We start from the raw sequence: 15,640 nt of genomic DNA on the forward strand, positions 1-15,640 counted from the left end.
AGATCGGTATCGATTTTGTGGCTAGATTTGACTATCTATCCATAAATTTGGGACATTTAGAAAACTCCATTATTTGTTGTTTAGTTTTGGCTTATGACAACATTTTAAAGCGCTCTCCCCCCTATAAAAATCGGCGTGAATTCAGACAAAATTTTGGGCACGCGCCCATTTAATAAACGTTTCTGCCGCCGTCTCTGTCGCAGTCTCTGCCGCTGCCTCTGCCTCTGCCTCTGTTTGCTTCTCTGCCAGCACTTGACCCAATGCCTAGACAATAGATTTAATTTCCATTTGTCCAATTGTAGTTTCGTTTTTTTCCTCCTCGGATTTTCGGGTACTGCGATGCGGGTGTGGCGCATCTTTCCAGCTTTTTGATCTGTGCGCCTCGATTAGGGCGACTCGACTCATCGCCGACAAGTAATAATAATGGATACAGAAATCCGGCAAACAAATTGACTGTTGCTGGTGCCCCACGAACTGGACTACAGCCGGAGAAGGCCCGCCCGCTCCCAATAGCCGATGCCCCGTGCCCAGTGCTCCGTGCCCCATGCCTCGCGCCCGTTGGCCGTTGCCCCTGGCAGGCCATTCCCATTCCCTTCCAATCCAATCGCATCCCATCCCTACCCAACACACAAGTGGCGCTCTTTTCGATTCAGTTTTCAGTTTTCGTTTTCATTTGCAGGGGTCAGCGTTTGGGGCGTCCTGACCCGGCTTAAATGAAAAGCCATATTTCTCTTGATGCCTGGCCCCAGTTTCTGACGTGCGATCGATTGCGCCTGTCCGAGCGTTGAAGCAGCGCAAATTTGTAGCTGTCTCAGGGCTCAGACTCCGTCTCTGTCTCCATCCCCGTTCCCGTCTCTAAATCTGAATCGGAATCTGTCTATGGAATTGTGGCTCTTTTGAGTTGGCCTGATTTCGTTTCGAGGTTAGGCAGCAAAAGTCATGCACTTGCTGGGCTGTGCCTCTGCCTCTGCACTGCCACTGCCTGTGGATGGAGCTGGTCGATGAGCATTTGCCATTGGGGGAATTGTCTTCTAATTAAGTGCATTTCGTTTAATTAATTTAAACTAACTGTAAATTGAGACTGTTCGACTGTGGAGTTTTTGGGCGCGGTGGCGTCGTCGTCGTCGTCGTCTGCCAATTGCCAGTCGCTAGGACCACAAGTAGGATACCAGAAACCCGGCCAAGAGAGCGACCTGGGCCTGGGCCTGGGTCTGAATCTGGGCCCAGCACTTGAGCTTGTTAAGGCTGTGCCGCCAGAAAGACCTGGGCAGAAAGACCTGGGACGACCAAGTTTATTAGTTCGTGCCTTCATTTCGTAATTACTTCAATTGATTTTGCGCTGCTGATGGCAACGGGACTGCCTGCGACTCTGCGACTTTGAGTCGGAGTCGGAGTCCAAGTCGAACTCGAAGTCGAAGTCGGAGCTAGGATCCGGGCAAACGAATTGAACGGAACTAAACCGAAACTCAACTTGAGACTTCATTGCAGCGCTCTTTGCGCTTTGCGCGCTTCGTTGCCTTTGATTGTAAATCAGTTTACTTTGCCATTTAGAAGCCTTTGTGTTGTTGTTGCTGCTGCTGATGTGGCTGTTGCTGTGGCTTGGGCTGGTGCTTTTTTGGTAGTTGCCGTTTTCAGCCTTACCTTGTACAAAAGGTGAAATCACGATTTTCAAGTGCATCGCCATCGATATACAACGACGACGACGACGACTCCAACTCCAGCTTCAGCTTCAGCTCCAGCCCCGACTTGGCATGGTCGGGCCGGGCCGTTGCAAATTGTAACTCTAACTGTACAACAGGTTCAAAGTATCTCTTAACAGGTACGCCTGACTCGAAAAGGAGATCGACCGAGCGAGTGCGCCTCAAGTGGAGGTGCACTGGATGGGGATCGGGATTTGGATTCGGATTCGGTCTCGGATTGGGCCAAGAATTGCAGTCTTTAATTATCGCTTAGGCATTTCAGCGATTTCCCCCCAAACCACAGAGCAAATAAACAAAGGCTCTGCTAAAAAGTTAATTAGGTTTTCCTTATTCTCCCATTTGGCATTCCAGAAATCACTCAATTAGATCGCGGCAAGGCGAAAGGCCGCCAAATTGTAGCTATAAACCAGGGCCATCAAAGACAATGGTCAATGACTGTGTGTGTGTGTGTATGTGTGTGTGTGTGTGGGGTCAGGGCCTAAGGCTCACGTGATAATGATCATGTGAAAAGTTTGATTTAATAAAGTAGCAAACACTGACGGAGGCAGCCCTGGCAGACAACTATAACAATAATTTTGCAGCCTTAATCGCGTCTAAACGATGGAGGAGGAGACCGGACCCAGACCGCCTTGCCACAGGAATGGGGCTGCAATGGGGCTGCAATGGGGCTGGAGCAATGAAGATGGGGCACAGCTGCTGCTGCACTGTGAGCGAGGGTCACCAGGCGGCAAGCAGAGTTCGCCGGCATCAACACCTCACTGGAGACGGAGGCGGAGGATGAGGAGGATGAGGAGGAGAGTCGCTTCGCTATCCCCTGGCCGGTGCGATGGGATGCGATGGGTTGGGATACGATGCTGACCCATGGCTGGCTAATTGACAGTATCGTGACTAAAATCAATTTGTTGTGTGCAGGCAAAGCAACAAATTTCACGTTGTCGGGTGCTTGCCGCACTCCAGCCTGCTGCCTGCTGCCTGCTGCCTTGGCTGCTCCCTCTATGAATGATTTACGATGCGTCGTTGCCGCTATGACCCCAAAGTTCGACGTTGTTGAAACATCAAAAACACAGAAACAAAGGCCCAGGCCAACAGCCAAACAGCCAAACAACCAAACAACCAAACAGGCAACATCAGCGACGCGACGCCCGCTCATAATCAGCAGCACATAAACAACATTTCACTGACCACCGCATTGATCAGCCGACGAAGACGAAGATCGGCGATGATCGTCGAAGATCGCCGGAGATTCCTCCTCTAACCATAGCCATACCTACTATGAGTACCCCTACCCCTAGCCCTATCCTATACAGACATTGGCCAGACGAACATAATCAGCCCCGGCAGTGGGTGTCCAGCAGCGACTGATCATAGCCAGACGACTCTCGTACCGAACCGATCAGCATCATCAACATGATCATTACGTTTGTTTATTGGCGAAAATTTAGAAATTTATTGCTCATTTGTTACAAGGCCCCCAAAATGTGCGTTCCACTCTATGGAAAGTCGAATCTGTTCTCACACTTTGGGGCCATTGACAGGTAAGTAGTTGTTGTGCCCACCGCCGCCCCTTGTAACCCCTTTCGTAACACTCTTTCTCTCCCAAATGTGCATTTAGGCAACATTATCGTCAATCAACGGCTGGGTCTCTCAGTACCAGATTAAGCCAAATTAGTGAGCCGCACAAAAGGTGGGCCAGTCGATGAGTTTCTTGTGAATGCAGCCAAAAATAGCCACAATTGTGGCCAGAGGTTATATGTTAATCACCCGATAAAACCGATCAATAATGAAAATGTTTGCATCAAATAAATGGCTCTGTTTTGTTTGGCCGCAATGGAAACCGTTAAAGCGTTAAAGCGTCTACAAATGTGTAGGTCAAGTGGCTGATAAAAAAATATTTGATTTCCTTCCTTATTCCTTTCATGGCTAAATGATGTAATTCTCCATATCAAAGAGCGGGAAATCCATTTCGATTTTAGTACAGACCGTAATAGATCATCAAATTCGAAATATTATTCGATTGGCTTATCAGAAATTCCAGAGATATGCCATCTTGGAGAGCTTTCCTTGGGGTTCCATCTATCTTTTAATAACTGCAAATTTATTGATTGTAATCCATTGAGGAGCTATCAAAATGTTCCGCAAACTGGAACAGTTCGATTCCATATGGCAGCCACCCTGAAATGACGTGATAAAGTCGCGTAATTAAAATATGAACAGCATTCATCTGTTGCCTCGACATTGGGGAGATCGCCAGATCAGTGGATCGGTGGCTGGCTGCCCTGGTGGCTTGGTGGTTGCTGGCTGGTGGCTGGTGGTGGTCGCCTGTGGTGGATGGAGAAACGCTGCTCCATTTTAAATAAATGTTTTATGGCAACAGAAACCACACAAAAGCCAAGAAAAATGTTGGTCGCATTAGCCGGCGAGGCTCAAGGATAGAAAACCGGGCACGATGAGCGGCTCTCACGCGGATGTGGATGCAGCATCAGCAGCATTGACTGCTGGCAACATTTTCTGTGTTGCCAAGAGGCCAACACATGGCCAAGTCGAGAGGCTGAGGCTGGAGCTAGAGCTGAGGCTGAGGCTGAGGCTGAAGCTGCGGGAGCTAATAAATTTTTCGACGTCTATGCCAGCCTGAAAGGCAGGCTGCCTGCCGTTTGACGCTATTGATCGTTAAGTAAATTGTCTGCAATTATGCCAAAAGGGAAAATAATAGAAATTATAACGAAAATGTTGCTGTTGACTTTGTGTGTGGAAATTGTGGGAAGTTGCAGTCGGAGTCAGAGTCAGAGACGGAGTCGGAGGCAGAGACAGACTCGAATTCGAGCGAGAGCTAGTCACTATCCACATTTGTGCATAAGTTGAGTCGCCTTATCTGGCATAGGAAATGCTGGCGATCATAATTTTCGCCGAGGCTGAGGTGGCAAATTGCATGTGGCAGTTGCCAATTGCATGTGGGTCAACATGCTCACGAATCTCAGGGCTCGGAGGCAGGCTAGAGTGTCTGGAGTGGAGTGTCTGGCATCCTGACATTTATATTTATAACTCGTGCAACTGCCGTTAATTGTTTCGCTCTTGATAAGTGAAATTTACCGACTGCCTGCAAGTTGAGCCCCATAAACCCCTTTTAACCAATGCCCCCCATCGATGGTCAGTCGCAGGAGCTGCAGTGGGACTCGACTGGACTGCACTGCACTGGACTGGACTGGACTGACACTGACTCAGTGACTGCCTCACTGACTGACAACTGACTGACTGGCCAACTAACTGCGCTTTTGGTTTTTGGTTTCGGTTTTTGGTTTTTGGTTTCTTGGCTTTGGTGTTGGTTTTGGTCTTGGTTTTGGCCTGTGTCAGGCTATCGGCTATCGCAATGTTACATCCGTGCGTGCTGTCAATTAACATGGCCAACAACCAAATCAATTAAGCACTGGCCAAACGATGCTAATAATAACCAAGTCAAGCCGCAGCAGCCAGCACTGTCAGAGCCACGCCTCCAGCCTAGGGGCAGACGCGGTTGCGGGACTGGCGGCTGTCATAAGAGTTGCGGCTGCTGCTGCGGCTGCATTTGCATTTGTGTTGGCATTCCTAGGGCAATGCGAGGGCTGCCACAAACGGTGGCACCCAGCTCTGGCTTATGCCATTCGAAACTGACGGAGCAGACCTCGAATGCATATTTTTTGGTTAAATCAGAGCGCAGCTAAGCTCCGGTTCAGATCTGACCGACTGACGACATGTTTGTCCTCCCAGGCATTTGATTGATGCATGTTCGTTGCATGCAGACAAACTGTTTAATTGGTGTATATTCATGCCACAAAAGCGGGCACGCGGCCGCAAAAAGGCAGCAACAAGAAAAATCCGTCGGTATGGCATCGTTGATTATATAAACGCCGCTGGGTTGACAAATGTTTAGGCAGGACTTTGGTCCTGTTTTCACACATTGTGCAACACGCCCCAGCATCGACAGTTGAACAGCGTTGTGACTGTTTTTTTTTTGTTACTGTTTTCTTGTTGTTGCTTTTTGTGTTTTTTTTGGTTGCCCCGCCCGCGCATTGTCACTTTTAGTTCAATTTCAATTTCAATTGAAAATCTGGCTGGCTGGCAACGTGTAAAAATATTTGTGCAACTGCCTGCACTGCGTTTTTCTTTTGGGGCAGCCTGTGTCCGACTGTGACTGTTACTGTTACTGTTTCTGTTTCTGATTGCTGCCTTTGATGCATTTCAAATGAGTTGATTTATGGCAAGTTTTTGGCTGGCTTTTGACTGACTGACTGACTGACTGACTGAATGAATGAATGACTGACGGACGGACTGGGCCTGCTAACTGGCTGGCTTGTGGCTTGTGGCTTTTGGCTGTCGCAGTGCATGAATGAAGGCTTGTTGATGTTGTGACAGCTCCAAAAACTGGCCAGCTCTCAGACATGTTAAACTGCTTTAATTACTCCGGCCAAGCATATGTACAATATACCTATCTACATATGTACTCACTCGTACACAAGTTTTTGGGATTTTTTGGGCCATAGATTTATGAGAATTTCTGCCACACCCAGTTGCAGACATTTCCAGTAAGAGTTACAGCCCGAGTTCGAGTTGGAGCTGGAGTTCGAGTTCCAGTTCCAGTTCCATTGCCGAATGAGGCTGCTGCGGCTGCCCTTAGCCAAAAGGAAAGTTGGACTTGTCTGGGACATGGACATGCTCCAAAGACTTATCTTAACTGACCTGCAAATAGTTTTATTTCGAGCAGAGGAAAACAACATTTGACGCCCACGCGAACACACACAAACACACACACACAACAATAACACGAGTGGCCCACATGCCGCCTGCCTCATGCCCCATGCTCTCCCAGCCTTCTGTCTTGTGCCTCTTCTGCTGCAGGAGGACTTTGATAAATTCCGCACAAACACACAAGTAATTTGAATAATGAAGCGGGGGCCCTGACTTCCACTGTTAGGGGGCATCAATCTGTCAACGCCGCAACATCGCGTCGCGCCGCGTCGCCTCGCATGCGCGCATGCGCACAGTTTGAGTTCGATGGGTTTTCTGCCACTGGCGGGCGGCCTGGCAAAGAGCAGCAGCCATCGCGTGCCACTGCCGCGTGGCATGGTCTGGCCTGGTCTGGTCTGGCTGAAGCTGAAGCCGCCGCAGCGTGGGTCGTCGTCGTCTATCAATTAAACAAAGCGGCGGCTGCAACATCAACATCAAATGCAAGGCCGGCCCCAGGTCCCGGGTCTCGGTTCCCGTATCCCAGGTAGGACTCTACGCGATCCGTCCGGCCACCCAAAACGTTGCTCCAGTTGCCATTTTAGCAGCGCTTCCGCGCTCGTCGCCGGCCAACCAGTTTCAGCTGTTGGTCTCTTTCTGTTTGCTGGCCTGCCCGTTTTGTTTGGCTTGGTTTGGTTAGGTTTCGCGGCCCGTGTTTCGCGGGTCTCGTGCAGGACAAACATGGAGCATTATTTAACGACACAGTTCGTGCAACTCCCACGCATGCAAACGCCAAACGAAGAAACCGAAGAAACCGAAAAACCTTAAACCGAAAACAGCTAAAGGAAAACTGAAAGCGAAAAATGCGAATTGCTGCACTCTGAGGTCTGGAGGTCTGATGGTTGTGATGTGGCTTGGGCTTAACTGATGGCCCAGCGACCGAAATTGGCGCAAAAATGTCACCAGCCCCAGCCAGCACTCACTCCCGGGATCCCGGGGCGCGGGATCCATCGATCATCGCCGCGAAATGTCAAATTGGTTTATCAGCCCACAGGAAAGGCGGTTTTAATGTCAGTTTAGCAATTTGACAAATGACTTGCGATAACAAAAATGCTAAAAATGTTGCATGTTGCATGGTGCACACACCGCTTTGCTTTAGAGCTGTTGAAAGCCGCGTTCAATGAACTTTTCTGGCTGTCGGCTACCCGAGCTGGAGCCCCTTCTTATCGAGTGCACCTAATCGGCGATAAAGCCGCTTGCTTGTTAGCTTGTTAAATCACATGTAAGCGTGGCTAAGTTCGAAGATTGACGATCGAACATCGCGGCCATCGCCTGGACATTCATAAATGAGCAACCGCCAATATGTATCGCGTTTCAGCAGCAACAGCAGCGGCAGCAGCGGCAGCGGTTGGTACAACTGCCACAAATTACACGCAGGCCGGCGACAACAGGCATTAATAATTGGCCAACTAAATGCAACATCGGGCCAGGCCTGGCAAGCCTTATCAATAAAACTGTTCAACGGCCACGCCCGCACACACGCACTGCCAGTGCCCCCCCACTCACCCCCACTCCCCCACTCGTCTCCGCAGCGACTCCGATTCAGATTCCGATGGCGATGCCGATGCCGATTCCAGGATGACAAATTGCGCAAATCCATGAGATAGTTTTTGGTTTTAGCATTTGTATATTGCACGATCGCCCCGGCTATTGCCGCTGCCCCATTGCATAATGCGCCGCTTAGATTTGTATCTGCTGCATGCGCCATGTTGTTGACTCAAAACGCTGTCAAAATGGCCAGCCAAAAATGATTCGTGAGATAAAGACCCAAAGAGACAAACAAACAAATGCAGCCACGGCGCTCAACTGAGCCCCGAGCCCGGGGCCCGCACTTGGGAGCTGGGAGCTGGGTGCTGGGTGCTGCTGGGCTAGGCCTGGTCCGGCCCGCCTGCTCCACTGACCGACGCGTCGGTCAGTCATGAACATTTAATAAACATTTTTGCACCATTTTTCAGTCGGCTGTGCTGCGACTGCCGCTGTCACTGCTGTTAATGGCCATCATTAGCTGTTCATCTGCAGCCGAAGTTTATCAATTTATCAGCCTCTGCTTCAGCCTCAGCCCCAGCCAGAGCTGCAGTCCGGTGACTGGCAATTAGCCAGTCTAAGCGTCTAATTAAGTTGCGCCAGCCGCGGCCAGAATCGGTTAGACCAAAGCAGGGGATACAAATGATGATCGATGGCACAGCGTTAGAGGCCAGAGATGGAGATGGAGGAGCAGTCACTGGATAGCAGAGATTCAGATAGCTGGAAACATGGCCATGCTTTTGGCTTCGAGACCCGAGAATAGTATCTGATGGGAGCTCATATATTTTTTGATTTTTCTTGTGTAAATGCTACCCGTAGGGTGTGCTATATTTCAGCACATTTCTGGAACAGGTTGCTTGTGTTCATCCCTGTTATATCTTGCCATCATCAAGCCTAGCTGATATTCATAGAATATTTTTATTGGCAATAAATATAAAAATGTACTTAAATTAAGAATAATAGGGATAGAAAAAAAAAAACAGAAATCTCAGTTCTACCAGGGGCACGACTTCCTTGCCCTTCCTCTAGCTGCATCTCCCTGTAGAGGACAGATTCCGTACCAGGCCCTGAAGGGGTCCCTGAAAGGCTCCATTTCTGCGCCGTGAAGTTCGGTAACAGAGTTGCTATCAGAGATCTTCTACAGAGATCTCGAAAGTCGCCGTCCGTCCTCCATTTGCGCCTCCCTGTATAGCTCGTCGAAGAACCGACACTCCTGCTCCGTGAGCGTCAGCAACAGAGTGTCGGTCTGCAGAGTGTCACTGCCGGAAAGGGACCCAAAGTCTTCAATCAGTCCCATTGTCAGGTCATCCTCGTCCAAAGGGTACCGCTCAGTGTTGGCAGCACGATCGAGAGGCTCTCCCTGGGCATGGGGTCGAAAGTCCTGCCGGCACAGGGGGCAGCGAGTGTCGAGTCCCACCTGCAAGTAGCGCTCAAAGCATTCCGAGCAGAACGAGTGTCCGCAGGGTATGCGATGGGGCAATCGCTGTTCGTCTAAGCAAAATATGCACACGTTGTCTGTCATAGTCACACTTAAATACATTGCCCGGAACTCGCGCACTAATATATTTCGATATCTTTTGTTTTGGAATTTTGCTCGTCTTGAACTTACAAAATATACGGAAATTGTGTGAAGGGGTCGGTCACCTTATACAAATCCTGGATCCTTAGTTTTGAATGAATATACTCGGCACGGATGCTAAATTTTAAATTTGACTAATTTTGATTCATTTTTTGAAATGACAAGGGTTGTCAGCCTATTGCTGTCAGGGTTGTCAGCATTTTTAAGTATTTGGTCATTCAAATAATAATAATATTAATAAATTAATTTAACCAATTGACGCATAAATTCACGATTTTGATGTATAAATGTATAAAATAAGCATAAAACTCCTAAAAATATGGAACTCTTAGAAAAAGGTTTTCCAAAAACCCTCAGTCTTTCTTATATATTATATTGATAAAAATCTCTATGTTGGCTGATGGTAAATTTCTTATTTTTTTTAACGGTCGACAAATGAAATACAAAAACACAGGAAAGGTTTTTGTATTTAATAACCTCGACAAATGTGCCCACAACATTTCCCATTATCAGTACAGCAAATCTTAAACAGATAGTCGCAGTATCTTGCAATTTTGTAACCCAAGCTCGAAGGTCATATTTTGGCTGATATCTTTAAAGCCGTACGTTTGATTACTGTAATTTTTTTGAGAATTACCTGAATGTAGGAATGTAACTTCTTAAAAATTTTAAATTTGTATTTGTTTTTTTTTACATTTTGTTGTGCGAGTGCAACGCAATGTCATATGTAATTAATGGCCTTCCTGTAATGTGTTGCACAAAAAAAGTACAAAAGTACAGTACGCAGGTACAGAATGACCCAAATGTTGATTTCCATTTAAGTTGGACAGTGGGACAGACCGCCGGCTCTCTGCTCTTTTTTTTACGTTCTGCTGTGATTGCCACATGGAGGCGAAGTCGGCCTCATCCCGCTGCACCTAGTTCTTGATGAAGTTCTCATTCAACTCGTGGGGGCTTTGGCTATGATCGGGCAGGCCTTGTTCCCAGGCAGCTCTTTTGCATAATTCCATTTAATCTTGGCCAAAGTTGAGGGCAATTTTCAATTTGCCGTGCCGGCGACGCGACGCTCCTGTGCCTTTGACTGTGGCTGTGGCTGAGGCTGTAGCCGTTATTGTTAATATTGCCATTGTGGTTGCTGTTGCTGTTGCCATTCAAATTGCATTCAAATCAATTACATTCGAACTAAACATAATTCATGTGGTATGGGTTAATACAACAAATTACAACTGACATTTAAACAGAAACATGAAACGGACAATTTAACATGAGAGCGAGGAATAAGAAAACAAAACCCGAAGAAATAAAAAATAAAAAACAAAACAAAACAGAGACATAACCCAGCAAAATACGGCCACAAGAGTGAGCTCCACAAAGGCTGCCTGCCATGGCCTGGCCTGCTGGCTGGCTCGCTGGATGGCTGTCTTTCTGGCTTTCCGGCTGTCTGGCTCTGGCTCTGGCTCTGGCTGGCAGGCATCATACTCGTATGCGGCAAAGGCGAGAGTAGAGTCGAAAAAGGCCAAAAAGACACGAAAACAGAATTCAACTTCACAAAATCGCAGCCACTCGGCGGCTCAAGTCAACAACGGCCGCAGCAATCAAGGCAGAAGTGACCTTCAGTATCCACAAAAATGAAAATGAATAAAAAAAAAAGAGTGCAGCCCCACACACAGGCCCAGGCGAAACAACAATAAAATTCTTTTCTCACGATTGTTGACTTTAACACTTACAACGTGCCTGCAAACAAACACACACAAAAAATGCAGAGAAAAACAAAAATACGAGTGGCGTATTCACTGTCATTGCCTCAAAAAATTGAGCCCCTGCTCTGCATGCAACACAATGAAAATGAGCTACTGCGATGCTGCTGCCACTTCTGCTACTGTTGCAGCTCTGGAGACAAATTTCCAGTTGACGTACCAGCCGGAAGAAGAGACCAAGCCCTGCTCTGCTCTACATGCATTTCATTTCAATGGAATCACTATCGCAGCGGAGATAAACGTTCTGGCCTGAGCCTGGGCCTGGGCCTGGGCCGGTCTTTTGTTTTACTTAATTTTATGTGCTTTGCATATTTTTCGCTGGTCTGGTTTTTTGCCTCTGATGGCATTAAGCATTTCGCCTGCGTGCTGGACTCATTTATTTGTGGCTGCGTTTTTTTGTTTATCGATTGGATGGATGCATTCTGGTTTTGCCTGATGCAATTAAGTGAAATTTATGGTACTGCAGGTTCGTCGCTTAAGTCTTTTGTTTGCGGGTCGCGCGCCATGGCACGTAAATTGCCGAAAAGCACAGAAAAGTATTTCCTACTTAGCGTGGGCAGACAGTAAGCTGGCTCTCAGTACCCTGTACTGCCTCTGCCTTCCCCTTTGACTTCTGTGGAGCTTCGGGCTGACCATCCATCCTGCTACCCGGCTCCTTCTCTTCGGATCCAGCAACGTCTCCCCATTTTAATCCGCCGCGTTGGTGGCGTGCATACATAATGCATAATTACCGGTTTCACTTTTCTCTCCCCGTCTGTCTGTCTGTCTGTCTGTCTCTCTGTCCGTCGGCTCTGCGATTATCTTGGCATGCCTTGGCGTTTTTATTTTACTGTACAGATATTTTATTTTACAGGCATTGCGGTTTTATTGCCGACTCGTATGGTTTCTTAATTTTTAATTTTTATGATGTGTTAATGGATATTTTTGTGACATGACCTCCTGGCGTGCCGTTGCCGTTGTCGTTCGTCAAGCTCTCTGCCAGCCTGCCAGCATGCCAGCCTGCCAGTCAGCCAGTCGGTCCGATGTCTAGATATATTAAATTCAAAGCCCCAAAGGGGAAAACAGGAGCAACAGCCACACGGCTGGGAAGATGAGGGAACGAAGCCCAGCATTATGCAATCTTGAGCTGTAATTGAAGCTATTTAAAGCTGGTTACATGGCAAGGACAAGGCCCGAACCGAAGGGCGATCGCAACGAATCGAAGGAACACAGGTTCTGTCAATCAAAGCTACTCCAGCGAACACTAGGTGGCGTCCTGTTCTAGCTATGTGCCCCATCATCGCAGTTAAGTGAGCTCCACGCTACGAAATGTGACCCAATTCGGCCATCAAGATGCGGATTGTGCAGGGGATCGACTTGTCGCTCAAATTACACGCACACAGCCCTCGGCCCCAGAGCTGATTACAGGGCCCTGGGCGTGCAATTTGCATCAATAAAACTCTGGGGGACTGGTACGTACATACGTACGAGTATCCCTCCTCTGTGGCTCCTTCTTAATGCTGCTGTAGGTCAGTTTGCATGGTTTCCTGCCCCAATCTGCATCAAAAGCAGTTCATCTTTCTGCGGTCCGGGCCTGGCGTTGATTTGTTGCCTGCTTCTGCATTCTGGGCCTTCAATCAAGTGACGATGGGCGCAAACGAGCCGCCACACCACCGTCCCCAGGAGGCTGAAGACGGATTCCAGGGCTGCCCATCCTAACACACGCCCCAAGCGACTTTCATCTGCGCCGCGCCTTATCCGGCAGCTCTCAGCCTTCGCCTCCGCCCGGTGCCCCTCTTATCGGATAAGAGTCGAGACGTCCGTTGATTTTGATGGGTGTCGGAGCCACTTGACCAGCCAATAATTACTTTCTCTGCTGCGAGTGGGCAACGGCAACGACTGTTACATTAAGATAAAGCCACGACGCACATTTCTGTGGCCATTTGCAAATTGTTTACGGACCTTTGGAAGAATCACACAAATTCCCATTCATCCATACCCACCCATTTCAGCCTCAGTTCAGTTCATCTCATCCGATCTCATCTCATTTTGAATCCGAAATCATTTTCACAGGCATCTCGTAAGGTACAACTTTCCAAAACACCAAAGCCCAAAACATTATTATGTGTAAATGTGAAAGGTTCGTAGCCCTCTTTGGGAACTCGCGAAGTGAACTCTGTGGTGTGGCCACCAAATTATCTTTTTTTTGTTTAGGGCCTCTAGATCAAATGATGTCATATGTGAACAACTTTTCATATAAATAATAGATTCAGAAATTGCTAATGATTTGAGATAAACTTAGCAAAGTCAAGGCTATCAAATCTTCCCAGGCATATGCGTGATTATATTCCTGTTCCAACTTCTTAAGGAAACGATCAGCCTTAAAGGCTGTAATTTACGAAAACAGTCAGAATCCTCTTTATCCGGAATATGTTAAACCAACCATGAAGGATAAGCGTGCAAAAGCGAACTGCCTTTTCATTAATTATTCGCACAAAAATAAAAATGCAAGAGAAAATAAATTATCAGAAATCATCAATCAATATAATTTAATCTTATAGAACGAAGTCCTAAATGTAATATTTACAAGTATAAATTTCTGAAATTATGTTGATCTCAATAACTGATTGAACCTCGATTAATAATATTTTAATATTTTACGATGCATATAATAATGATCATTAATAAGCTTACTGGTGAATCTGTAAATTATAGATTTACTAAAGGGCTGATATTTGCGGAAGCTGTGGAAGGTACATATGTATGTTGAAATTTAATTTTAAAGGCTACGATATTTACCGGGCTGCTATGAAAATCTATGGCACCCTCACTTGAGTGTTGCGTTTATGCAGGTTATATATTTTCCGTTCAAACTTAAATTTTTGTATACTGAGTCGATACATCCTTCAAAACGTTCAGAGGGATTGAGACTAATCAACAGCATGGTAATTCGGCCTGGTAATCACTCTAAACTGAACCAAGATGATTCCCAATAGGCACTAAAGAGGCTTAACGAAAAAACTTCGCACTCATCAAAATGCCATTACAGCTTAAGGTTGCACTTTTCTGAGAGGCCCTTGCCCTTTTATACGGATATACCAATATACCACCTTTATGCATGTACCGCTCTAAATGTCCAAGTATGTATATATATCATTGAGCAATTTCTTTTGTGTCAGTTGAAGTTCGCTAAATTAACTTCACTTCACATCAAAAAGCAACCAAAATAATACGAAGTCAGAAAATCGCACAGCCCGAGGAAGGAGCAGGGAACGGGGACTGGGATGAGGACGGGGACGGGGACGTGGAGGGGGACAGGGGCTGCTGCTTCTCCACAGACTTCAAGTGTTATTTTCTGACAGTTCGGACGTCAACTTTAAAGTGAGATCTGTCATAAAAGAGCCTGCACCGCTTTTGATTTTGATATTTTTTTTTCGGCGTCTTCGAAGAAAGAAAACGAACTGAAAAAAAATACAGATAGGGGGAAAAAAACAGCGAGACTTGGCAGTGCCCAAAAATGTATGCAGATTTTTAATTAAAGCGCGTTATCAACAAAGCCACGAAACGGAAAAAATGAGCTAAAAGGAAACCGGTCGAGCCGATAGCCAATTTGGTCGGGACTTCGGTTTCAGTCTCGATCTCGATTCAGGCCTGAGCGTTTTCTTGGAGTGGCACTTCCTTAATTGGAGCAAGCATAACAACAAGTGCAAGCAAGCGCTAATTTATTATGTTATTTAATAAATATAATTAATTAAGAAAAAGAGCAAAAGCTGCTTAAAACAGGCTTGCGGGCCGTATAAAAATTACTTAATAATTTCCATCAGAAATAATTAATTTCAATATTATTCAAGTAGTACAACGAGGGGAGAGTAGCCCGAGTATGAGTCCGTGTCCGTGTCCAAGCCCGAGGGTGCAGCATCATCATCAACTCGAGCATGTCAGCAGCAACGGCGTGTTAAGCATTATTTTGGCCCCAGTCCGGCCACCAGTTATTGTTGTTGCGACATTAAAAATGCTTATTACTTACAGCAGAACATGCAGCACGCCCAAAGGCTATTCACAATTATACATACATATATGCATACAACTACATACATATATGTATACTCGTAGTATAGTATGTGGCCCTCTCTGGCATTTGGAGGCAACTAAAATCAATTGCGGCATATAGCGGCAAGGCTCTGGAACTGCAAAGAAGATCCCTGGCTCCCCTCGTTCGTTGTGCTTGAGTAATTTCATTTTTTGGCGGCTTTTGTCCTTAGTGGCAAATGACTTGGAGCCCCCAGCCACAGTCACCAATGCTGCCGGGGCTTCCTGGCCAGCGTTTTATGGCATTTTATGCTACT

General features: G+C 46.8%; 1 protein-coding gene across 1 annotated transcript; it reads right to left on the reverse strand.

Moving 5' to 3' along the window:
- Positions 1-8,926: 8,926 nt before the first annotated feature.
- LOC6595107 (tripartite motif-containing protein 10) lies at positions 8,927-9,568 on the reverse strand. Its single transcript, XM_002020145.2, has one exon. It carries the CDS (start codon positions 9,517-9,519, stop codon positions 9,118-9,120), a length of 402 nt encoding a protein of 133 aa, XP_002020181.2. The 5' UTR covers positions 9,520-9,568; the 3' UTR covers positions 8,927-9,117.
- Positions 9,569-15,640: the final 6,072 nt, after the last annotated feature.

This window comes from Drosophila persimilis, unplaced genomic scaffold (genome assembly GCF_003286085.1).
Source record: "Drosophila persimilis strain 14011-0111.01,24,50 unplaced genomic scaffold, DperRS2 tig00000000-arrow-pilon, whole genome shotgun sequence".
In the NCBI taxonomy this organism is placed as follows: domain Eukaryota; kingdom Metazoa; phylum Arthropoda; class Insecta; order Diptera; family Drosophilidae; genus Drosophila; species Drosophila persimilis.